This window comes from Berghia stephanieae, chromosome 1 (assembly GCF_034508935.2).
Source record: "Berghia stephanieae isolate SIO BIC M18660-M18661 chromosome 1, UCSD_Bste_1.3, whole genome shotgun sequence".
Lineage (NCBI taxonomy): Eukaryota > Metazoa > Mollusca > Gastropoda > Nudibranchia > Aeolidiidae > Berghia > Berghia stephanieae.
In genome coordinates, this window is record NC_088360.1 from 19,338,723 (window position 1) to 19,366,222 (window position 27,500).

Here is a 27,500-nt window from a genome sequence, read left to right on the forward strand (position 1 = left end):
GAGCAAAGGAGAATTGTTAGTTGGTAAGTATTTAGCTGTCAATCATCATAATCATCATCATAATCATCATCATTAATCATCATCATCATCATCATCATCATCATCATCATCATCATCATCGTCATCACTAGATTGGCTGGATATGTATTTATGTTTTCATATTGTTTATAGAAGTTACCGATTTATTATGTTTTGTTGAGTTAACTTTGAATGTTTATGTTAATTTACACTTTGGATTGACAAAGTGTTGTACACTCAACTTGTTTTGTTCAAAAGTATGTATAAATCTTTTGGAAAATAAAATTGAGACACTACACTCTATCTCTCTTTTTTTCTTCTATCTTCGAAACAAGATCAATAAATATGTAAAAGTAAACAAATTTATGTTATTTGTTGTTATGCTCTCCAGGTGAAGTTTCATTATTCTTTGTGGCCGATGGGGCCATTACAGGAACCAATTACACCCAGGTAGGAACATACCATGAAATATTATATCAGAACATATTTCCCTTGCTTTAAATTACCTCCTGTTTGCATCCTAGATATTTATTACCCTCTCTTGGGTATGGGAAGGATCATTTTGTTGTTTTCATTCACCTCTCACAATCAAATACATTTATAGAATTGATTATTTGAAATACTGTTTTTCGTTGTTATGGAAATTTTAATTGTATAGAATCATCAATGATTAAAAGATCGTCATCTGTGCAAAAATCAATCCCAGTAGATGACCGCAATTATAAATACAAATTTAATGCCTTTTTAATCTGTTTATCCCCATCTCCTCCCTTTTTTGTGATGTTTTGTTTTTATGTTTTGATTTAATGTGAAGGCTATTCCTTCTCAAAAAGCACGAGTTAACACCTTGTTACGTGATTTTATTTTTGTCAGCTTCTATTGGGCAATCTGGACCAGCTGTCAATCACTTGGCCCCACACGGACATCAGAGAACTCCACAAAAGATGGTACCAGCTACAGGATATTGGCCTGGAGATTTTCCTCATCAGTGGCAGGACGTTCTTGTTGGCTTTCCAAAGTACACAGGTGAGAAATGCTGTCATGGAATAAATAAACTACACTTAAAGTCCCTCTCAATATCACTGTGAGTTCCAAACTGTATGCATTCAAATTTGATTTTTTTTAAACCAAATTTCTTCAAAAATAGTCAAAGTCTATACTTGGAATGCAGCTTTATCGTAATAGCTGCTTAATCGGAAGATATGTGATGTGACAGAATTTATTTCTACATAATTTCAACTGGTTAATTGTAGCACATATCGGTTAATTGGAATGATTTTAATTCTTCATCAAGAAATCAGAAGGATAGATATCCTTGTTAAGTTGAACAAGAATATAATCATCATGAAAATGAAAAAACAAAAAGGCCTGTTCACAAATAGTAACATCAAGTCTATCACCAACCATTCCCTTTTATACAGTAGTATGTTATACTTTAACCATTTCGATGAGCAACAAATGATAAATGAGAGTGCATGTTGCGATTCAATGGTTTATTTGCGTTGCATGCCACGTTTCATGAAATTGTATAATGTGTTGTAGTGTATAGTGGAATAGGATTAATGTATCTTCATTTGGCCTGTTCACAGGTAGAGTTCTTTTCACAATTCCATATAACATTGAAGTCATATGATATTGTAATTCATTTTCTTACAAACATGACTAAACATGTATAATTTCTTTTAGACGAACAAATGATATGATGCTCTGTGTTGCCATATCTTTATAGCCAATGCCTGGCCCCCCGGAAATATGCAAAAATATATCCCAAATTATGCGGGGGAAATTGCAAATTATGCGGGGGGGGGAGGCAAATTATGCAAGGGAAATTACAAATTATGCAAAACAAGAAAAAAGTAATAAATCGCTGTCTAAATTTTTCCATTGCTTTATTTACATTTAACCAATTCAAAATTAAAGAACTACAACGCAAATTCAAAACTTGATTTTTTGTTGTAGCACAGAAAAGCCAGATGTCGTAGAGACGTTGTGCTAAGACTCCTGCGCCTGTCTGACAATATCAGATTGTAAACAGAAAAGCTGCGCTCAGTATCAGCGCTGTTGATCGTGGTGTATATGTACCACTTGGCACAAGCAGCCAAAGCGGGCACTTCATCAGAAATGGACTGCCAAAAATGTGGCACGTCAACAGAAGAGGTGATGGAGTTCTTCACCGCGAGGGGCCCAAGCTGCCGGGTGTACCTCTTGATCTCCTCCTCGGGTACAGTTTTCAGCTTTGTGAGGCTCTCAAGTTGATCCCAAGGTGGAGAAAGGAGCAGCTTAGCGGGGTTGAAAAATGGGACCTCTCTTAAAAAGTCAATCCCTGGCTGTCAAAGTTAGAGGGAAGTCACTGTCACGTATTTGGGAACATCGTCGGACTTTTTCATTTTTCTTCATACAATGAATGGTCATAAATTCACGCTAAAAAACATATTTTGCATAATTATGCTGTAAAAGGTGAATTATGCGGCCGCATTGCGGTAAGTGGCAAATTATGCGGCCGCACTGCGGCCGCATCAGTCGCGTTTTCCTGGGGGGCCAACAATGCGATAGACAAGTGTGTAGTCTTGATTAGTTGATCCAATCATAGGGCCCACTTGACGAATTGGTAATAGAAACGCCTATTTAAGCAGCTTGCTCTGCAATGCAACACCAAGTCAAGTACTCAGTTAATTCTCCCACAGTGGGCAGTGGGGTACATACTGTCTTCTATCCCATTATATCTGTTTTCCAACATGCTTTCTGTCTTTGTCTTGGAATGAGATTACTTGGTTTTGTCCTGGCCCTGGCCGGATACCCTGGCTGGGAGGGAAACAGTCAAATATAGTTAGTTTTGATGATATTTTTTTCTTTGTAAATCATCTCTCTTTTATGCACTGTATTATGTTTTGTTTATGTATTATTTATAATTTGTAAACATTTGAGTGTATTCCTCTTAGTGAGGACCTGTGCTTGTGTCTGGATGAGACTTTTAGGTGATCTCAAACTAAGTACTTTGATAGTGTGCTCTTGGAATCTACATCTGTTCCCTATATGAACCAATTCCCCTTTGTCTCCCTTATTCTTGGATGCTTTAATTGTAATTCTAGAACTTTTTACTAACCCATTTTCTTCCTTTTTACTGGCGCTGATATGTCCGTAATGTGTTGCAAGTGCCGTAAAACCCTCAAAAACATAAAAACAACTCAGTTATTTAAAGGATAAATAAATGTCAAATACACCTAAGTTGAGTTGGGTAGCAGCATGCTCTATTCCTACCACAGTCGAAAATTATTTTTAAAAATCATATTATTAGATTTAAATCTATATTTACAGGCCATTAGATTTCAACACTCATTTAATTGTTCAGTGTTAAATCTTATTTTGTTTTGATTTCAGGATCGAGATGAGTTGTACACCCAACTCCATAGCTCTATAGAGTTACCCAACTTGATCAGCGGAGAGTCTTTGTCAGAAGTCCAAAAGGCGTGGCTTGAAGGGGAGATAACCAATTATGACTACCTGATGCATCTCAACAAATTGGCAGGTCGGAGTTACACAGACCTCATGCAGTATCCTGTTTTCCCTTACATTCTTAGGGATTATCACAGTCTTACTCTAAACCTGACTGACGAAAGGGTTTACAGGTATGTTTGTTGAAGATATGTGAAGGCCTGTATTTGGATAATACTATTACTGCAATAATGCCCTGTTTCATTGGCATGTTTTGGAGAAAGGCATAAGTGTATATAATGAACTGGCATAAAACAAATTGTTGAATCATCACTTTTGATACTGCTGTTATATAATAATATAATAATAATGAAATTTATTTATATTGCGCCCACTCCTCTATACAATAAAGCTCTAGGCGCATAACAATAACTTCAATCCATTCAAATTTCTCTCTCTCTCTCTCTCTCTCTCTCTCTCTCTCTCTCTCTCTCTCTCTCTCTCTCTCTCTCTCTCTCTCTCTCTCACACACTCCCAGTCTCTCTCGCTCTCTAACTCTCTCTCTCTCGCTCTCACACACACACACACACACACACACACACACACACACACACAAACCTTCCACCATCCAACTATTTAACATATTTAAAAAATAAAGTAATATATATATACATATCCTGTGATCATCGTCTGCTCAAATAAAATAACTAATAAATTAAGAATTCTCGAAATAAATAAGTTTTTAAGTGTTTCCTGAAAGCGAGTTCAATAGGGACATCACGAAGAGATAAGGGGAGATTGTTAATACGGTAAAATGAATTCTTCATACTTTCCTGACAGAAATCTGAAGAAGCCAATAGCTGTTCAAGACGTTTCCAAAGAAAAAAGGTTCAAGGACAATTATGAGGTACTCATATTTATGTTTTGCCACCATTCATTTTACAATCCTTTTTTTTTGTAGAGGAAGGGGAGGGGGCAGTGTGAGAAGTTTTTTTTTTTTTTTTGTTTTGTTTTTTTCTGGGTTTTTTTTTTTGTTGTTTTTTTTCTTCTTCCATTTTTGTGCTTTGAAGTATAATGGTTTGAGTTTCATTTACTCAATGAATGTTGAGTAATAGTAATATTCAGTCTAATAGTGTTGGTAAATATTTTTGAAGGAGGAAAATAAAAATAGTCACATGACTGGAGAGATCCTGCCAAGGAAAATTATATATTTGTTTTTTTTATTGAAATTATTTTACTTGAATGTTGCCAAATTGAACAAAATAATTTCAGCAGGATATGCTATAGCAAGCAATAGACTTTTGCTGCACTCCGCAGTTTGTTTTGAGTTTTTTTGTTTGTTTTTTTGGTGTAACATAATAGTTGAAATAGATTATGTACGAGTACATTCCCATAATAAAATGCATCCTTTAAATATTGTAATCATTTCACAACAGTTTCTTAGTATGGAGAATCGTAAGCTAGAAGCAGAAGGGGAGACAATGATGAATGTGGCCCCATTTCACTATGGCAGCCATTACTCCAACAGTGGCACTGTCCTACATTATCTTGTCCGCCTGCCTCCATTCACCAAAATGTTCCTACGTTACCAAGGTGAGAATGAAATTTAACACTCTGATACCATTTCTAAATGTCATACCCTGACCTAGGAAGAAAAAGGGGAAATTTAAAAAAAAGGAAAGATAGGAAAAAATAAGAAAGAGAGAGAGAGAGAGAGAGAGAGAGAGAGAGAGAGAGAGAGAGAGAGAGAGAGAGAGAGAGAGAGAGAGAGAGAGAGAGAGAGAGAGAGAGTTGGAGAGGCTTAGAAGAAAGCAAGAATTTATCATGAATCTTAATTTAGTTTCTCTATATCATTGAACATTTTCAGTATTATGGATAAATATGGAGAGAAAGATAAAGTGAGTAAATGTGACTCATATATAAGGAAAAAGACGAAACAAACACTGTTATGGCCCTTGGCCTTTGTCGTGACATTGTTTGTTTAGTGTTGTTCCCTTATATATTAGTCACATTTACTCACTTTGTCTTTTTCTCCATTTTATTGGCTCATTTAGGCACCTCTAGTTTATGGATAAATATGTTGTTTCAGCGAGGTGTTTGGTTAAGTGGAAAAATTCATTTAATTTAACGCACAACCCTCTGATATAAATATGAATATTTGAATATGAACATTTTTATTATAGCGCATTTCTACGGATTAACTACGCCCAATGCATATCACAATATTTCATTTATCTACCAACAGGCCATATTAAGCCATATTTCCATTTCATACAGTACCAGTCGCTGTTAGGCATCTTTTTTTGTACTAACACTCTTACAATATGTGCCACTGCCTTTAGTCAGGTAGTCATTTACACCTGAGTTGGGTTTATAAAGTGCCTTATCCAAGGAAATAACACCGGGACCAGAATTTTCCACAATCACAATTGATATTCAATTAAGAATTTAAGTTCAAAAAAAGTTCAAAAGCTTTGCATTTTATTTTTCATCTGCTATTTGTCCATTTACTGAACATTTTTACAGTTCCAGTCATAAGGCAGCCACCCAATGTATGATGGCTTAGTTGTGAGATATGGTTAGCTTTGATAAGTCGATATCAAAATTTAATGTAAAATCACTGCAAAACTCCAAATTGACTTCATTATGAAAGGCTTATTTTCACTGTAGAAATAATGTTATTGCTAGACTTTTGACTATCTTTCAGCATAATTGTTTTCTGTCAAAAGCGTATAGCTTGCCAGCTGGTAATAATAGAGTTACACCTATGTGATGAATTCTTTTGATATTTATTTGTTTCATGGCAACGTTTCACTCATTTACGTATTAAACGTATGATTGTTCGTATTAATGAATGGTATGTACTTCAAACTTTAACGTTTAGAGTTCTGCTTCAAATCCTCGGAAAAATCGTTCGTATCAATGTTTTTGTCTCAAGGAAATCGAAATGGCGGCGGCCTTGTTTACTTTTCCGACACAAAAGTGCACCACTAATTTCATCTTATTTCGCGATTTGTTGATTGAAGACCTATCCTTCGCTTAATATTATATAAAGCATTGTATGATGATTTAGAATTACAAAGAAGCATCAAAAATAATAAACCATCCTGTTGATGAAGTAGAAAGAATTCATGGAAAAGCAATAGAAAGGAAAGCATTCTCAATTACCAACAATAAAAAAACATATTTTATACCATGAATTTGATATTTTGCCATCTGGGAGAAGTTTTTGTCAGATTAAATGTGGAACTAACAAGTATAAATCAACGTTCGTTCCATCAGCAATAAAAATGTTGAATATTTCATATGGTACAGCAAAACCAAGGATTGATGCGTTGACTGATTGACTGATTAATTTGTTTAATGTTAGGCTAGATGAAGTGACCAATTGATAATGATGATAATATTTGGTGTTGAATTGCCAAGAATGTAACGAATTGAAAATGAAATGAAAATGTTGATGTTGTGTATGTCGCATGCGTGAAAGAAAGAGAGGAAGAGAGAGAGAGAGAGAGAGAGAGAGAGAGAGAGAGAGGGAGAGAGAGAATGGGTAGGAGTGAGGTGTCTGTTCAATGTTATAGTTATCATATAACGTTATGACAAGTGTAACTAAATGACAAATTGCCATATTTGTGGACAATAAAGATCTATTATTATTATTATTATTATTATTATTAGATTTTGCTAGTGATTTATAAACTCCAATAGATATTTTTTACCACACAATAGACATCTGTCGTCAGATGTTTGGATTTTAAAAAATTTAATTGAATATTTTATTATATTTTAATACAGATACTGATCAGATTATTCACATTTAGACTTTTTAATCATTTTGACTGCAACTCAGATTTTTATATAAATACCTAATCATTTATGGATAGCAAAAATAGCTTTTAGATTTCAAAAATCTTTAGTAATTTTTACAAATTCATCTAATTTCTCAATACACCAGTTTCCTATAAGGATCAAAAGAGTTAACATATTGTACTATCGTTCTGATCATCTCCAGACAGCAACTTTGACATCCCAGACCGTACGTTCCATAACATGAGTACAACATGGAGACTGTCCAGCTATGAATCCACCACAGATGTCAAGGAGTTGATACCAGAATTCTACTTTTTACCAGAATTCCTGAAAAACAATGAAGGTTTGATAACTTTGTCAATTATAGAGATTTTAAAGATTTGTGATTAGTTGGATATGTGAAATTATACTGATGATGATGATAATGATACTAATAATAATAATAATAATAATAATAATAATAATAATAATAATAATAATAATAATAATAATAATAATAATGGTTACTTGTTAATCATAACTCTCTATTGATAATTGCAACTGCTATTAGAGCATACTTCATATTTTAAAATACTTTTTTTTCTAATTCCAGTACTTGCTTTATAAATAATATCAAGTCATATCACACCACACCATATGACAGATTTTGATATAGTTTAATGATAATTTACACAAACACACACACACACACACACGCACGCACAACACACACACACACACACACACATATTGCATTCTACTATGAGAGAAGGGCATGTACAAGATGTGATAGTACAGACTCAATTGTTATGGGATGTGGGGTAACGTCCTCAATCAATTTCATCCAGTATCGTTTATGTTTAACAATCGTTCGGATTCAGAGAGACTTTTGTTTACTACGTCCATGGCTGTATTGATAAATTAAACACACACACTAGAGCTTTTATATAGAGCAATATCCACTAAATGTGCTCAAAGCGCTTTACAAAGGGTCCCTGACCAACAGCAACATGTAACATGTAAAACGAGATATAACGCCTGTTAGGCGATATTACAATTTATTTCCAACAGAGACAGCGCTGTTGACGGCCAGGTACTCATTTTACACCTGAGTACGGTGAGAGAATGTGAGTAAAGAGTCTTTTCCAAGGACTCAACTATGCGCCAAGCGAGGCTCGACCCCAGGACCTTCCGATCTGAAAGCGAGTGTCATACCACTAGACCACATAGCCGCACATAAACATTGCTTTATGATCAGTCTGTTTACCCAGGTTTTGATTTTGGACTGAGACAAAATGGAGAGCAAGTGAATGATGTGACCCTTCCAATGTGGTGCGATGGAGATCCCCGATTGTTTGCCCTCATTCACAGACAGGCCCTGGAATCTCCACTTGTGACAGCCTTTCTCCACGCTTGGATTGATCTGGTCTTCGGGTACAAGCAGAAAGGGGATGAGGCTGTCAAGGCCATCAATGTTTTCCATCCTTCAGTAAGTTTTGTAGGAGTAGGAAAACTTTTACCATGATGGTTTAGTTATGAGATATGGTTAACTTTGATAAGTCGATATCAAAATTTAATGTAAAATCACTGCAAAACTCCAAATTGACTTCATTATGAAAGGCTTTGAGAAAATACCCAGATAATGATTTATGGGCAGATGGTTGACTGAAACAGGCTTGTCCTTTTTATCTAGAACTGTACACAATTTGACGTCATTTCTTCTTACATGTAACCATACAGTTTTTGTTTTTTTTTTGTTGTTTTTTTTAATATTAATTTTTGATTGACAAAAATGTTTTGCAGCACTATTTTTCACAATAGTTTATATCAATTTTTTTTTTCATTCATTTTCTATTATTACTAGACTTATTTTGGGGTGGATGTGAGTCGAATCAAAGACCCAGTAAAACGACAAGCCCTCCTGACAATGATAAGAACATATGGCCAAACACCTAAGCAGCTGTTCAAATCTCCACATCCCATAGCTCGTACCCAGGCTATGCTGGCTGGATTAGATGAGGCACGGAGACCCTATGTGGTAAGATGTTTAATTCAATTAATTGCTTACTAGAAGCATTAATTCATTCATTTAGTGAAGGACACGTATGATAAATGAATTTTGACCTATAAAATATATTGCATGTATGGTATTTGTTGTTCACAACGGTCAATAATTTTTCTCCTCAAATATCTGTCTTTATCATTTATCTTGTTACAACAAGATTTTTAGATCTATTTTGATCCTTTGATATGCGTATATATAGAACTGTTATTCGATTTATCTTTATAAATTGTTGTTGGTCAAAAGCTAAGACAAGCTTTAATCCATCCCCCAATCCAAAATAGTGCAGCTACATGTGATGAACATTGATGCAACTTTTTTATGGAAATTATTATTTCGAGGGCATCTGACTCTAACCTTGCAAGTGCCATGAGGGGTAAAAAAATTTTTAAGCTTTTGCCCTACCCTTATGACTAACCAAGACTTATCACAATCTGGTTAATCACAATCCCTTTTATTTGGCTGGAATAGTTAGTGATCTAAACACAAATGACAAGTGGTATTGCAGATGTTGCACTGTTTTTATAATATTTTTTTTCTGACATTTATTTTCTATTTGTGATTTTAATTAAAGTTTTGCTTATGCCAATAATTAAATACTTGAAAATGTGAACTTGAAACTAACCTTTCATCAAGAATACTCATATATTTTGTTTCTCATTTTCTCCCACTCCAGCCTAGACCAGTCCCAAACATCATGGGGCTACGATGGGGTAGCTATTTGGGTTCCCCAGATCTTACAACTCCCGTCTATGCTGACGTCCAGGAAAAAGGGTCATTTGTCATCTCCAAGATGGTGGCCTTGCCCACCGGCCTGGTGTTTGGAGTTGGCCGAATGGCCAGCATTCTACTCCTACATGGAAAGAATCGAGGTATGTCAAAGTGGTGACTAGAGGTATTTTTTTTATAAATTGCTTTTTCTTAATTGAGCTTTATATAGCGCAATATCCACTAAATGTGCTCAAAGCGCTTTACAAGGGGTCCCTGGTCAACAGCAACATTTAACAAGTAGGACGGGGCATGACACCGGTTAGGCGATATTACAATTTTTCGGACAAAGACAACGCTGTTAAAGACAACGCTGTTAACGACCAGGTACTCAGTTTACACCTGAGTACGGTGAGAGAATGTGAGTATAGAGCCTTTTCCAAGGACTCAACGATGTGCCGAGCGCGAGGCTCGAACCCAGGACCTTACGATCCGAAAGCGGGTGTCATACCACTTGACCACATAGCTGCAAATTTTAACAATGGTTTCATCTAATTTCATGTGATGTGTACCTTAATATCCTGGGGAGGTGCATAGATTATCTTATTAACCTTTCTCTCTCTAAAATGAAATCGCCACTTCAGTTGCATTTCGATTTGCTCCGCTATGGTGATAGCTATAGAATTATTTTTTTTTCTTTTCTGCTCTTTATCTACTTTCATGTGATTTTTACCTTCATATAGGGAGAGATGCATACTTTTCTATTTAACTTTGCTGCATTTATGATATGGTCGGCAAAAATTATGAGGGGGTTGAATAATCACTACAGTCAATTGTTAAGGGTGAATAGGAATGAATGTAACACACAAATTATTGGTTCAAGACCAAGCAAATGTTATTTTATTGATATGAAACATTATTGGAATGTAACGAGGGGATCTTGGCAAAAATCACTATTTCATTAACTATTGATTAATAATTCATATAAAACTCATTTTCTTGTATTTATATGTTCTATTAACAGAAAAGATTGAATGCTCATCATAGTAATGTCTCTTTCAGATATATCAACTCAGTCAGCAGAAGTCATGTGGGCAGGTGTGGTCAGTTGGGGATTACAAGATAACATCATTCGTATCAGAAACTCCCCTGAGAAACCTTGGATAAACTTTCTCCCTGAACCATGTTCTGGAAAGGTATTGATATTTACACCGATGATTCCCGTTGTTTCTTATCTTTCTTCTGTTGTTCTGGGTTTTTGCGTATTTTTGTTTTTTTTAAATTTCTTGTTTGATTATGTGGAGCAATTTTGATATGAAAATGATGATTTTGTTGATGATGATGATCATTAGACTTATCAATGTAGGTTTACTTTAAGGGTTTTACTCTATAAATCCTTGAAATGTGCTAGCAGGAGAAAAAAAAAAATAAAACTTCTTAGAATTTCTTAAAAGGTCATAAATAGTTTCATGTACCACTGAAAACTTCTTAGTGTAAAGTAGTGTCCATGTAAGACAATCACTTTTGTTTTGTGTTGGTGTGTTGTATCACAAACACCATTAACACTAGATTACTTGATAATTGGTAAATCAGGTGCTTGATATTTAAAATAAGAATATGAAATGGTGTGTGTGAAGCAATGCCAGTCAAAGCAAAAAGAAAAATACAAGAAAAAACCATGTCCTCTCAACTGGGAATCGAACCTCAGACCTCCTGATTTAAAAAAAAAAAGTTTTTATGATTTTTATTTTGTATTTTTCCTTCTGCTTATTTTTATCCTTCAAAAATTTCTAAAGCACTATTTCGTAGACGCATTTTCAAACTTTTTTTTTTCCGATGGTGTGCCCGATTTCAAATTTTTCATTTTTCATTTTGATATTTTATATTTTTTTTTTACAAACCTTCCTATATATAAAAAAAAAAAAGAAGAACAAAATATTTTAGAACCTCATAGATAGATCCAGAGTTACGCGATCCCTGTTATTATAACTCTCAGTTAGTTCATAAGGATGGAGAGTCAAACTGTTCAATTTCCATTCATGTTGAATTCTAGTGAGTTAAGCATGTTGTCATGATAAACTTAATTTGTGATTAACACATAAAAGTAAGTGAAAAAATTAAAATTGAGCTTTTATATAGCGCAATATCCACTAAACGTGCTCAGCGCTTTACAAGGGGTCCCTGGCCAACAGCAACATTTAACATGTAGGACAAAACATGACACCTGTTAGGCAATATTACAAAATTTTTTTGATCAGAGACAACGCTGGTAACGGCCAGGTACTCATTTTACAACTGAGTATGGTGAGAGAATGTGAGTAAAGAGCCTTCTCCAAGGACTCAACTATACGCTGGCTCAAACCCAAGACTTTCCGATCCGAAAGAGAGTGTCATACCACAAGACCACATAGCCGCACAAGTTATGCCGGCTATGTTGTTTGCGATTGTTTTGTTTCTTTAATTTGTAAGTATAGAGTAAACTTGCATACTTCTATGTACAGGTGACGTGCATTGAGTCTGTTCCCGACTGCAGATTGCTCTTCATGGCAGGGACTGCTGGCATCATCAATATCTACAGCATGACACACAACTCGTCCAAGGTAAGAATGTGTGTAATACTAATTCTCTTCTTCTTCTTCTTCTTCTTCTTATTATTATTATTATTATTATTATTATCATCATCATCATCATCATCATCATCATCATCATCATCATCATCATCATCATCATCATCATCATCATCATCATCATCATCATCATTATTATTATTATTATTATTATTATTATTATTATTATTAATATTAAGTTCATAATAATAATAAAAAAAAATGAATGCCATATTGTCATTTGTATTCATTATCACAGCCCAGCAGCCTCCAAGTCCGCAGTCTAAAAAAGACATTGTACGGCCACTCAAGTGCCATCAATTGTCTCGTGGTCTGTCAGGCCTTCAGCATCGTGGTCTCGGGCAGTGCAGACCACACCTGCATCGTCTGGGATCTCAACAGACTCATCTATGTCCGGTCCATTCAGACCCATTCATCCGGTGTCAGTGTTGTGGCTGTCAGCGACACGCTCGGAGACATTGCCAGTGTTAGTGTTTTAGGTAAGTGTAAAAAAGCAATGATGACTGTACTGTGAATGTTAGCGACAGGTTAATCAACAAAAATGATTGTAATGGTGACAATATTTACGATATGATAAAAGTAACATCAACAATAATAGTAATAATATAATAATAATAATAATAATAATAAATAATAATAATAATAATAAATAATGAATAATAATAATAATATAATAATAATATAATAATAATAATAATAATAATATAAATAATATAATGATGCTGATGATGATGGTAATAATAATAATGACTATGTTGATGATGATAATAATAATAATGACTATGTTAATGATGATATTAAAGATAGTAAGTTGTGTCTCTGAGTATGTTAAATATACAAGTTTTGAAATGAAAATATTTTAAGTTGCATAAGGTACATATCACTCTTGTAAGAATTAATTCATTGTCTTAAGTTACACACATTTTGAGATAAGGACAATTGACGTAGATATATTTAACAGTGCTTAGAAAATATTCAACCTGGCATACATTTTATACATCCTATAAATATATTTTTCAGTATAGTCCCTACAACAATCTGTAGGATTGTATTACAATCAATTTTTAAGATAATATATAAGGTAAACATAGAAAACAATTTGATCTCATGTAAAAGAAAAAAAGAACTAAACAGCATTCCCCTCACTTATTTCAGGCAAACAGAAATGTTCCCTTCAGCTTCATTCAGTGAATGGCACTAGCATTGCCACAAGGACAGTTAATGACATCATCAACTGCCTGGCTTATTCCAGTGCTCCAGAGGGTCGATCTGTCAACGTGGTGGCTGGGGGACTGGAGTCTGGTGCTGTCAGGTTAGTGGACTAAACGAGTGATTCACCAGTTAATAACGGATATAGTCGGTGTTAGGGTTGAGTGATTGAAAGCAGTGCATAAAATATGTTGCATTTAACTTTGTGAGGTCCCAGGTTTGAGTTTTTGCTAAGATGCAGATCATTTAAATCGATCAATATTTCAAGGACAAGTTTTCTGGCCAAATTTCCGGAGTATGGCTGTTAACTTGTTAATTCAGAAAAGTGAGTGGAGCAGGCACTTATGTTGATAATAACAAGAAATGAAGTGAGTAGGAAGATGCCAGAAGACAATAGAGAATAAAAATTTCGCAGCAGGGGATGGGGGCTTAAACCTGCGACCTTACTGTTACGACAACTCCACCTGGCCAGGGAAAGCGTGGCTCTACTGTCTGAGCTATCCACCACTTGTCCGCAAAATTTTTATTCTCCATCTGTATCTTGGCAAAAACTCGAACCTGGGACCTCACTAGGTTAAATGCAACATTGTATGCACTGTTTTCACTCACTCAACCCTAACACCAACTATATCCGTAGTTTACCCGGGTTACTTTTACCCCATGCCTATTTTTTACATTTTTCTGAGACAAATTATAGGCGTAGTATCAAAGCTAATGTTTTTTTTTGTTTTTTTTTTTTGTTTTTGCATGTTAATGGTTGTTGACTAAAACTGTCTATGTACATGCTCATTTTAAATACATTTTTCCAATTTTGAAAAGTAGCAAAAATTTCTAGGGTTGAGTGAGTTAATGTATTTTCAGATTCATGATGTCCTTATTTTCATAAGATCCTAGCAAGCCATTTGATTTGAAATGTTTATCGTGTTTAGCAGTGCATCCTTTCCCTGGGTTCATCATTTTTATATGCTTTTGTGTGGCTATTCATTCCTACATTAATCAAATTGGGCGATTGAAATCTGAAGTGCCAACTTAAGAAAATAGACCATATGTGCACTTGAAATATTTACGAATCTGTGATCTTTTTCTTTAAGAAGGCTTAACTGTTTGAAAGGAACTTTAAATGAAAGTAAAATAAATATAAGCATTTATATAGTGCATTTCCATAGATGAACCATGCTCAATGCGCTGCACAATGTTTCATTTATTCCCTCAGTAGGCCATATGGAACCATATTTCCATTACATAAAATATATTATCATACCAGTTTGTTTTTGTTTTGCACGTAATACCCTCCAATGAATGGGACACCCAACCTCCTACATTTTTAAGCTTAATTATATGTCTCTTTCCTATATTGACATATGCTTAGATTATATGTAAGCAAAGCTCATCGTCATAGTTCATGTTGTTTTTAATGAAATGTGAAGTGTTTGTGTTGTATCTGTTGACCACAAAGTCAAGCGTTGTTTTCAAATGTTATTTGATTATCGATAATTGAATCTATTAGACAATTAATCAGATAAATAAAATTTTGTATTATTTTACGATTATTTTTATTATTATTATTATTATTATTATTATTATTATTATTATTATTATTATTATTATTATTATTATTATTATTATTATTATTATTATTGTCTGCTTTGCTTCATTATTGATTTTCCCTTTTTTTGATTTGTTGTTTGGAAATATCATGTTCATGTATGAGTTATATTTATTGGCAATTGCCTAAAGATAAACCTTTGAAACTTGAAACTTTAAAAAATTCTTTTCTAGGATGTGGAGCAGCTGGGACCTGAGCCCTCTCCGAGATATTGTCAAAGATGTCCAGATTTTAAAGCCTATTGTGAGGTATGGCAATCCATAAACATTTTTGATATGAAAAGTATGAGAAATATCATGTAAACTTATAAATAAACCCACATCAGGGTCACCTAAATTCATTTTTGCCACATGGTGTTCTAATTTTTAACGCGCAACTGTGATTTAAATTAAATACTCTTTTAAATATACACACACACACAAATTCGGACTAAAGGCCAGAGGTATGGCCTATCTCAATTTATCAAATTAATATATAAAGTGTTGCTATTGGTTCTTGGTTGTATATTTTTACAATTTTTGTGCATTTGCATATATATATATATATGTATACATTGTCGCTATAGATTCTCAACTTTGTGTTTATACATTTTCATGCATGCCATGTCTGTAACCAAATTTCCATTTTTTTAAATGAATAAAGTATATATTATTATTATTATTATTATTATTGTTATTATTATTATTATTATTATTATTATTATTATTATTATTATTATTATTATTATTATGATTATTACTATTATTATTATTATTATATCTTTCATGGTTTTAATTTTAGTTTGAAACAATAGTTGATCTGGGTTTTTGTTGTTTATGTATTATTATTATTTAGCAGCTTTTGTTGTAAAGGCGTTCTTCTTTTTTCTTTTTTTTTTAAATTTTGCTGTTTCTTGGTAAATTCAAGCATTGGCTACCATTTTATAGCAGATATAGGCTTTATTTAAGTTTGCCTTGTTTTTTGTTTTTTTTCTTTTTTAAAAATTGTTTTAGCAATTAATTACATTGATAATAGACTCAAAGTATTTAAAAAATGAATCCATAATCCATACTGCAAATGATTTTTTGTTTGTTTCATGATCTCTTCTCTTCTCTCCAGTATTGCTTTTTCTGCCAACTCCCAGTACATGTTTGTTGGGTCATCAGACGGTGTCGTCACTCTCTGGGACAAAGACCTGAAGGCGTTACGGAACCACACTGCTTACTTTCATCCTGTTCGCAGTAACCTGGAGTAAAAGGGATTATCCTGTCTCATTTTGAATGCAAAATAACTTACAAATCATTGCTTTTTTTTTTTTCATTTTTGTGCTTCTATGTGCATCATTTTATTTTCTGCATGAGGAAAGAAGGGGGATGGGGGTGTTGGTTCCTCATGAAAATTGTTAATGTTAGCAGTTTTTTAAAAAAAATGTACATTGAGTTATTTTAGTGCATCTTTGTTATCATTCCATTTCTGACATTTGAACCATTATTATTTATAGTCTTAAGTTATTGTTTAGATCACTTGGCAAAATGAGAGTAATCAAAGTCATAGCCGTGTAGATACAATGTCACTGCCATTTTCTCTCTGTAATTATTCCTCTGTCAGGAATTAATTCTCATTCAATGGTGAATTTTGTTGAATGAAATAAATCTAGTTATTTTAATGCTGTCTGTTGATCAAATTGAGAACATGTCATAACTTTTTCAATTTTAATTTACACCCAGATATCTGATCTCAGTATTAAACCCCGTTCTTATGAAATATGATCATCGAAAGCCTTCATATTAATTTATTTTTTTCTATAAATATTCTAATTGATAAACAGATTGATGTTCAAGTTGACTTATGTTATTCATTTTGTGAATTTCTCACTGTTTTAAAAGACTGCCTTAAAAAGTTGCTTTGATTTTCACAATTGAAATGCCGTCCTTGTCCTTGGTATGAATATTTATATGGGATTTTGTGGCAGGAAAATTTGTTCATGATTTAAATGTAAGATTTATAGAATTAAGTTAAAACATGGTTAATCGCTTGTCTTTATGTTATTAATTTCAATGATAACTCTTTACATCTTGTTATATTCAAATGGCAATATAAATGGATACATATTAGTGTAGATCTATCTCATTTACACAAAACATGATCTATGAATAATGTTCAAATATAGAGGATTTTTTTTTTACATTCTTTGATAATAAACATATCACCATATTTATTATGTATAAGAATATATACTCTTTAGATTACTTGAAATATCAAATTATGGTTTGATATGATTGCTACCGTTTTCAATAATCCATGAGGATTGTAACGTTTTTCACTGATTTGTAATAATAAAATGTATAAACTAAGGTTATACTTACTATTCACAAAGTTTTTTGTTTATGAATTGTCCCTTATGTCAGTTATTAGACTATGCACCCAGTAACTCTCAGGAAATTGTTCACCCCACTCCCCATATAAATCCGTTTTGTAATTTAATTAATTATGCGTCTTGGTCACTTCAATTCATTTCTGAATGTTTAAAAATAAAAGATAGAAACGAATATTTTATATAGAGCATTTCCATAGATTTACTCAATATATGCTCAATGCTCTACACAGTGGTGTTTCATTTCTTACCCCGGCAAGCTGTGTGAAGCCTTATTTCTATTTCATGCCGTACAAGTTGCCTGTAAGGCATCCTGTTTTTATTAATACTCTTACAATACCTATCATTGCCTACAGCCAGGTACACATTCACTATTGAGCCGAATGGGGTAATGTGGTATTAAGTGCCTTACCCAAGGATACAATTTCCGGACCAGAATTTTCCACGATCACTGTCATACATCCAGCCACTGACCACACTTAACATTGCTTGACTTTTGTGACATGACGAGACGCCTTATCGCCGGTCCAGCTGTATATATGTATATATATAATATATTATATATATATATATATATATATATATATATATATATATATATATATGTATATATAAATATAGTGTTAATATGAACATAATAGATTGTATATTTTTGTAAAGTCGACAATTTCACAATTTTTTTCACCATTATTTCATCATTCCATATTAACCAGTTAGCTGTCAGACTCTAGAAACTGGATGGGGATTCTGACCTCCCATATGGGCAGAGAGGTACACACTGTCTTCTATCCCCTTATATCTGTTTTCCAACATGCTTTCTGTCTTTGTCTTGGAATGAGATTACTTAGTTTTTTTCCTGGCCTGGTCGTAGTCCTGTCTGGGAGGGAAACAGTCAAATGCATAGTTATTGTTTTGGGAGATGATATTTTTTTCCTTGTAAATCATCTCTCTGTTATGTATTAGTATATTTGTTATTTTTAATGTATAATGTAAGCATTTGAGTGTATTCCTCTTTGTTAGATTTTGTTCTTGTGTCCGGATGAGACTTATAGGTGATCTCAAACTAAGTACATTGGTGATATGCTCTTAGAATCTACATCTGATCCCTATTTGTTCCCAGTTCCCCTTTGTCTTACTTTCTCTTGGATGCTTTAATTGTAATTCTAGAACTTTTTACTATCCCATTGTCTTCCTTTTTACTGGCGCTGATACAACCTAAATGTGTTGCAAGCGCCGTAAAAACCCTTAAAAACAAAACAAAACAACAGACTCTAGAAAAAACGTGTATTTAAACATTTGACCCGAAAACTCTTCCTTCAAATATAAATCGATTTAAATGACCCTCATCTGGGCAAAGTCCCAGGTTTGAGAGTTTTTGCAAAGAGAAGGGTCATTTACATTGATCTATATTTGAAGGACGAGTTTTCTGGCCAAATTTTTAAATATGAGTTTTTCCAGAATCCAGAAGTCAACTGGTTGATACAGAGTGCCATTCATTTTTCCAACCAAGTGAAAATCAAAATTTACAAAGCAATAATTTGTAGAGAAATGAATCCTATTTTCCCGACTTTGAACTTCATTGTAATGAATTGGTTGCATATTATTCCAATATTTATTTTTTTTGTTTTAATAACACAGTTAAACAGCTATATATATACTATTTTTTTTGTGTATGTTTTAGTTCATGTATAACATTATTGCTTCTAAGTTTCATAATTGATAATACGTTTAAATGAATTCTATTTATTAGACCATTATTGCTTGGCTTGTATGTATAGAAAAAAACTGTTCACAAAGTCTTTCAATTGAAAATTCAGTTCGATTTCAATTTATGAAAGTTTGCAGAGTCTGTTCTTCACTAACTTTAGAATTAAAATAGAGTTCTCTCCCCTTTTCCAAATCTTGATCTCAAAGATGATTTCATCTCATCTTTCTGGGCGGTGTCCTTTGACCTCCCATGGTGGGCAGGAGGTCACGCTGTGTCTTCTATCCCCTTAAACCTGTTTCCCGAGTTGCTTTCTGTCTTTATCTTGCTGGAGTCCTTGACTGAGAGAGAAACAATAAAATATATAGTTATAGTTTTGGGAGGTGATATTTTTTTTCATTGTCAATCATCTCTCTGTTATGTATTGTTAGTTATGTATTTTGTAAACATTTGAGTGTGTTCTTCTTAGTTGGATCCTGTGCTGGTGCCTGGTTGAGACTTTTAGGTGATCTCAAACTTAAGTACATCGATAGTTTGCTCTTGGAATCTACATCTGTTCCCTATTTGAACCAATTCCCCTTTGTCTTACTATTTCTTGGGTGCTTTGATTTTAGATCTAGAATATTTAGACTATTACATTTTCTTCTTTATACTGGTGCTGATATAACCTAAATGTGTCGCAAGCTCTGTGAAAGCCTTAAAAACATAAAAACAAAAACATCTCATCTCTAGGTGGAAATCCCTATAAGATGAGGGGAATGTTGGCTTGAGACATTTTTGGTTTTTGTTTTGTTGTTTGTTTTTTGGGTTTTTTTTTTTTTTGGTTTATTTTTTGTAGGGAATCATCTCTCCATTTTATGTTTTTATTTAGTAAAAATATATTTTTGATTGGGTGCTTATTTCTTAATTTCATTTCAAATCGCCTCATCGTCTTACTTTTTCAGTGACGACTGTAAGTCAACTGAATTCCAAATCTAATACCTATTGACCTATCGTCTTCCCACTTAGTGATGCTACAATGATCTGCGTTGTAAAAAAACACCCAAAAACAAATGACATAAGTGCATCTTATTGTTGAATATTTTACTTTTTTTGGTTATTTTTTCAGATTATCAATATTGTAGTTTTGGGTGGGGATCCTGACCTCCCATAGTGGGCAGGGAGGTACACACTGTCTTCTATCCCGTTATATCTGTTTTCCAACATGCTTTCTGTCTTTGTCTTGGAATGAGATTACTTGGTTTTGTCCTGGCACTGGCGGGATCCTAGCTGGGAGGGAAACAGTCAAATGCATAGTTATTGTTTTGGGAGATGATATTTTTTTCCTTGTAAATCATCTCTCTGTTATGTATTATTATTTTTATTTTGAATGTATAATGTAAGCATTTGAGTGTGTTCCTCTTTGTTGGATTTTGTGCTTGTGTCTGGATGAGACTTGTAGGTGATTTCAAACTAAGTACATTGGTGGTATGCTCTTGGAATCTACATCTGATCCCTATTTGTTCTCAGTTCCCCTTTGTCTTACTTTTTCTTGGGCGCTTTAATTGTAATTCTAGAACTTTTTACTATCCCATTTTCTTCCTTTTTACTGGCGCTGATATGACCTTAATGTGTTGCAAGCGGCGTAAAACCCTTAAAAACAAAACAAACATCAATATTGTAGTTCATGACCTCTCTTTTCTACCCTTATTTTTTTACTTGTATCCCATTTTCTAGTTTTTATTTGCGCTGATTTAAACTTAAATATCTTGCAATTGCAAGCGCTGTAAAATAAATAAAAACAAAAACAAACAATAACTCGATATCGCACTGTTTTCACTAAGAGAGTAGAAACAGGCACGTGACCCAGACTACAGTGAAGCCCCAAGCTTTCAATTTTGTTAAGTTGTGAAATTAAAAATATAAATATAAAATCCTGAGCTTTTATTTAGTGCAATATCCACCAAATGTGCACAAGGCGCTTTAAAATGGGTCCCAAGCAAATGGTAACCTTTGACATAAAGGAGAACACATAACACCCATAAGGTAATCTTATTATTATTAGGCACTCATTTTACACCTGAATATAGTGAGAGAATGTGAGAAAAGAACCTATAACAAGGCCTCAACTTTGCGCTGCCACAGCCGCACTGTACTCGAACCATGGACCTACAGATTTGAAGCCAAGTGTCATACCATGAGACCACAAAGCAGCACATGCCGTTTGTTGTTAATGAAACGGTTTATAGTGTAGATGTAAGCAATATGTGGATTCTAGAAGATGTCTATTATTTTTTTTTTTTGTTTTGTTTATTATTTCTTTATTTAGAACAGATGGTATAAAGTAAGAATGCTGTGTTTTGATTCTTTTCTAATCTTCATATTAAAATATAAATATATATTTATTTATTTTAAAAAGTAATTATGTGCTCCAGATTAGCTGGAAATTCACATTGTAATTATTCTGCTATAAAACTATCTTAATGATATAATGAATACTCAGTGCCTTTTATACATTTCGGATGGTGAAAAGGTTTGAACTGAGATATTGCCAAGTTTAGTTAGACGGTCAATTTTTATCAGAAATGAGTTCTTGTCATAAATGATTAAATCAACCCTTTTTGTACATCTTCGGGAAATATCAAAGCTTAATTTCACTTCTAAATATTTTTTACAGCTAGTCAAGTTGTAAAAGTATGAAATTTGAGAAAAGTTACTGGATACCTTTCCCATACATCTGACCATAACTTCATGAAAAATCACCCGATTTACTTCAAATAAAGATTAAAATGCTCCAGGGAGCATATTCTTTCAGAAAATGAAAAAAAAATAAATAATTGAAATCCAAAATATTCACCGTCCGACTGATTATGTCATGTATTGACACAATCATAAATGAACATTTTTATCGACAAATATATACCATCGTTGTAGAATATGTGAAATCCAAAAGTCAATCAGTATTACTCATTATATCCATAGAACTGGTACCGGTCACTACTTATAAATCTGCTTGCAGGAAATAATCCTTTTTTTTTGGTTATCTGTAATTGTTTATGTGGATGCCGATTTTAGCAGTCTTGTTAACTCACTCAATCCTACCGATTTTTGCTACTTTTCAAAATGGGAAAAATGTATTAAAAATGAGCAAGTACATAGATAGTTTTATTCAACTATCATTACCGTGTAAAAATATAAAATATTAGCTTCGATACTACGCCTATAATTTGTCTCATAAAAATGTAATAGATAGGCATGGGGTGAACGTAACCCGGCTCAACTACGGATATAGTCGGTGTTAGGGTTGAGTGAGTTAAAGGGACAGAAAATATTAAATGTCAGATTATTTTTTTCGGAGGACTCTAACCGCATGGATTGCATATTTTATTTAGGGAAAATGTTGCAAACAAACTTTAAATTAGATTTTTCCTTATTTAGCCTTTTTTTTTTTTTTGATTGTTTAAAGAATTACTTATTTAGAAATTTTTGAAATTTAAAGCATTACATTAAATAAGAATTTCTAGAAATTTGGTGCATTTCATGAATTGATCGCCCATAGCCCTTTCATATAAAAAAAATGTTAGTATTATTTTTAAGAGGCCTTAAATTCCCTTGCAAAAGACTGCTGCAATCTTAAGTTATGCTATATTCACTGTCATCCGGTTACTTAACATATTTGAACATTTCACTACATTACGCATTCCAGAAATTAAAAACTTATCAAATTCTACCTACATTTGTTATTATTTATTGGTATTTGAGACTGATGACTGTGATTGAAGGTTTGGACCACTGAGTGTGTGTGTGTGTGTGTGTGTGTGTGAGAGAGAGAGAGAGAGAGAGAGAGAGAGAGAGAGAGAGAATGTGGAGTTTCCTATAGGTCCTGGAGTTAACCATCTGACTTCAATAAAGTCAAAATTTTCCAACATGTCAATGCCCTGATTTCGCATCGCCAGAAGATGCAAAGAATATTTGCTGTTGGGCAGAGTGGTCCTTCGCTGTGTCTTCTATCCCGTATATCTGTTTGTTTTTTATATGTTTGTTTTTTTTTTTCCCTTTCCATACTGCTCTCTATTTTTTTTTCTGAATTCGAGATTGCTCGGATTTTTTTTCCTGGTGCTGGCGGGGATTCTTAGCTGAGAGGGAGACAGTCAAGTTTATAGTACATTATCTCTGTTGTGTACTGTTATAGTTATACGTTTTGAGAATATTGTAATTTGACATTTGAATGCATCCTTCACATCGGATTCATACTTGTAATTGGATGGTGTTTTCAGAATAGTCGCATCGGCGGGTTGCACGAGTAATCCCGTGCTCCTTGTTTGAATCAGTTCCCTTTCTCTTACTTTTTCTTTGGTGCTTTTAACGTCAGATCTACAACTTTTCTTCTAGCATCTTCCATTTTACTGGCACTGAAATGACCTAATAGTGTCGCAAACGCCGTAAAGCCCATAAAAACAAAATCAACAAAGAATTCTGGCAAGGGAAGCTAGTTGTAATATTGTCGTTGCCAGCACGATCACTTGAGCTGTCCTCAATCGATCATTTGTGGGATGTTTTAGGCAATAGACAGGTAGATAACCACGCCTCTCGGACAATCGTCATAATGTAAACAAAGGTAGGGATTGGTAGACACAGCAAACTACACAGATTTTACTATCGATGGTATGTGTTTAAGTAAAATACCCACTAATCTATCGCCTGATCAATAGCACTAACACAGAAAACTATATGTGTAAATTTAAACGTTCATAATCTGATAGAGAAAATCGTGTGATAACTAGTCACCCATTTGGCGATATAAAAACAATAACAATGATCAGAGAGGGGTCGAATTCATTCACGTTACTGTATATAAACAACCATGTTTGTCCGACCACGCATGAGGGTGTGTCACAAATTCCATGTTTTGATTGGTGAAAAATCTACTGGTTAATTGTGTTATAACCAGAAATACACAAACGATTGTCCAATTGTGTCAGTTTCTATCAACGAATGGAACAGAATTCATCATTACGTCATCAGCAATAAGAATAAGATGTGAAAACACTAATATAATCGTAATCCAATACCAGGGTCAGGTCTTTGGCCTCCCTTGGTGGGCAGGAGATCACGTGTTGTCTCCTATTCCCCCATAGATAGTATGCGCTTGGCTAAGAAGCTCATAACATTGCCATCCGGAAGTATAACGGACGAACACACAAAACTATGTGTAACGATGAACTTTTATAGTCTGGTTAATACAGTTCAGTGAGAATAACTCACAAACGCGGATGGCAAAATATAACAACAAAGGCTTGAGTGACGTCATCTTCGAACTATCTATATCTGTTTTCCGAGTTGCTTTCTGTCTTTGTCTTGGAATGCTATTACTTAGTTTTGTCCTAGCCCTGCCTTGGGTCCTTGACTGGGAGGGAATCAGTCAAATGTATAGTTATCGATTTGGGAGATGATATGTTTCCCTTGTAAATCATCTCTCTATTTTGTACTGCTACATTTTTTAAATATATTATAATGGTTTCTAAACACGTGAGTGTATTCGTCTTAGTGGGGACCTGTGCTTGTGTCTGGATGAGACTCAGATGATCTCAAACTAAGTACACTGATAGCGTTATCTTGGAATCGACATTTATTCCCGATTTTAACCCCTCCTGCTTGTCTTACTTTTTCTCGTGTGTTTTTAATCGTAAATCTGTCACTTTTAAAAAAAAAATTTCCCATTTCCTTTTAACTGGCGCTAGAATGACGTAAATTTGTCGCAAAAGCCGTAAAACCATTAAAAAACAAACAAACAAAAAACAGAATCCAATACAACATCAGTTGCTTTACTACCATCACGTCAACCATAACTGCCTCCTCATCACCCATGTCTCTAATTTATCTTCATCATCATCGCTTCTACCAACGGCATATCATCATCATCATCATCATCATCACCACCACCACCACACTACCCCAGCCACCAATACAACCAACACTTTTAAAAGCCTTTATTTATATATGTTTGTATATATTGATCACAATCACAATGTTAAAATAATATATTTTAGCGTTGAATCGTAAGGCAGTGTGTGTGCTAAGTTTTAATTTAAAATCAATATAAATTTTTATGTTTTTTTGTTATATGCATATGACAGTGGCAGGCTCAGTTTGTTAGTCGTTGCTAATCTGTTTGAAAAATCTATTTTTGTGTTGAATGAGTAAGACGTTCATTTAAAGTAAAATTCTGAAAATAGTTGGTAAGGAGTCAGTAAAGTAGATACATTGTACATCCCTCAGATTAATAACCTTATCTGTTATATTTTCAATAAGATATACTTTGCATTAAATTTTCGATTTTTTTTTTGTTCCGGGGGAGCAAGTCACCAAGCATAACTAATAACAGAAAGCTGATGAGATTTTGTTGGAACTACCCCCCCCCCCCCGCCCCTCACCCCCTTGTTTTTGCAGGGTATTTTTTTGTCTTCTTTCGTCGCAAGCATCTGTTAATTCAAGTGTTGTAGAGTCTATGTTCCAAAGCTAATTGTGATTTGCATTATATTATAATCCTATTCTTAGACGCAGAATAAATGACTTAAATTTGGATGTCTCAAGCGCCGTTAAACTTGTAAAGCTAAATTAAGACTTTTGACAAATTTGGTGCCCACCTTAATCTATCGGTATATTGGATAGATTATCGATGGAACATTTCACGATTTTTTTAAAAACTACGACACTGCTGCTATTATATCATCACCATTATAGTTATAGACATTCATTGAGTCTCCCCCCCCCCCCTTTACTTCATGAACATAAAACCCAATATCCTAATAAAATCTGCTATCTATCAAGCAGCCGAGAAAGTCGATTATCATTATTATTTATATATTATTATTATTTATTATTTTATATATTATTATTATTATTATTATTAATATTATTATTATTATATTATTATTATATATCATTATCATATTATTATTATTATCATTATCATTATCATATCATTATCATTATTATTATTATTATTATTATTATTATTATTATTATTATTATTATTATTACTGTCATGGTCTCAAGTGAGTAAAGAGCTACTCGACAATGCATAGAGATATATGTAGAATGAGGCCCCAGAATTTACTAGTTACTATAAATGAAAAACAATTAACGATTTGTTTACAATGAAATAAAAATAATGATGAAATTTAATTAAAAGATATAAACAGTGATCGTGGCAGTTACAAATAGAGATGTGAATATATTACTTAACTTATGATAATATGTCAGGTTCGTAAGTTTACGTTTCCAGGCAGTTGACAGGCTTGGATGATATATTCCTCTGATAACAGGCTCGGGCTCGTAAAATTCCACTTCCAGGCAATTGGTAAGGGTTATTGTATAGTTCTTTGACAGCGGGCTCAGGTTTGATCCTTGAAGATTATACAATCAAAGGTAAAAGCTCCGGCGTCTTGATGGTGGATATATAATATCCACAAAGTCCCAAAAGATAAAAATCTTCCAGTATATAGAAGGAATAGAGGACTGGCCGTCCGGCATAGATTGTGAAGAGAAGTGAGTGTAGAGTGTTAGACCTATCAGCTTTTATAATAAGTGGCTACGTGACAGAATGTAGAACGAAAAGTATTCACTAATTAGAAATTAATTCGAGGGAAGGCTATAAAAGGAAAGACGATCTAATATTAGAAGGTAAAGTTTATCTAAGCCTACCGAAATATAACTGGAGTGAGATGAATTCAGTTCTTAATAAAATAAAATTTAATAAGATAATTGTGAACAACCTTTACTGTGACAATTACTGTTATTATTATTATTATTATTATTATTATTATTATTATTATTATTATTATTATTATTATTATTATTATTATTATTATTATTATTATTATTATTATTATTATTATTATCATTAGTGGTGGTGGTAGTATTAGTATTAGTAGTAGTAGTAGTATAGTAGTAGTAGTAGTAGTAGTAGTAGTAGTAGTAGTAGTAGTAGTGGTAGTAGTATAGTAGTA

The 27,500-nt window shown here is 33.5% G+C and overlaps 2 protein-coding genes across 2 annotated transcripts in view; one reads left to right on the forward strand and one right to left on the reverse strand.

Moving 5' to 3' along the window:
- The window catches only part of LOC144963214 (lysosomal-trafficking regulator-like), a 93,486-nt gene extending 75,138 nt beyond the window's left edge, over window positions 1-18,348 (forward strand). Inside the window, 16 exon segments of the mRNA XM_078897079.1 lie at window positions 1-23; window positions 410-468; window positions 892-1,044; window positions 3,397-3,644; window positions 4,291-4,357; window positions 4,887-5,043; window positions 7,463-7,603; window positions 8,511-8,728; window positions 9,104-9,277; window positions 9,978-10,173; window positions 11,072-11,205; window positions 12,511-12,609; window positions 12,875-13,115; window positions 13,792-13,948; window positions 15,625-15,699; window positions 16,550-18,348. The exon segment at window positions 1-23 is cut by the window's left edge and continues 39 nt beyond it. Of these exon segments, the coding sequence (XP_078753205.1) occupies window positions 1-23; window positions 410-468; window positions 892-1,044; window positions 3,397-3,644; window positions 4,291-4,357; window positions 4,887-5,043; window positions 7,463-7,603; window positions 8,511-8,728; window positions 9,104-9,277; window positions 9,978-10,173; window positions 11,072-11,205; window positions 12,511-12,609; window positions 12,875-13,115; window positions 13,792-13,948; window positions 15,625-15,699; window positions 16,550-16,685 (2,278 nt within the window). The 3' untranslated portion in view covers window positions 16,686-18,348.
- The window catches only part of LOC144970012 (cap-specific mRNA (nucleoside-2'-O-)-methyltransferase 1-like), a 425,811-nt gene that overhangs the window by 108,053 nt on the left and 290,258 nt on the right, over window positions 1-27,500 (reverse strand). The gene's annotated exons all lie outside the window — the stretch shown is intronic.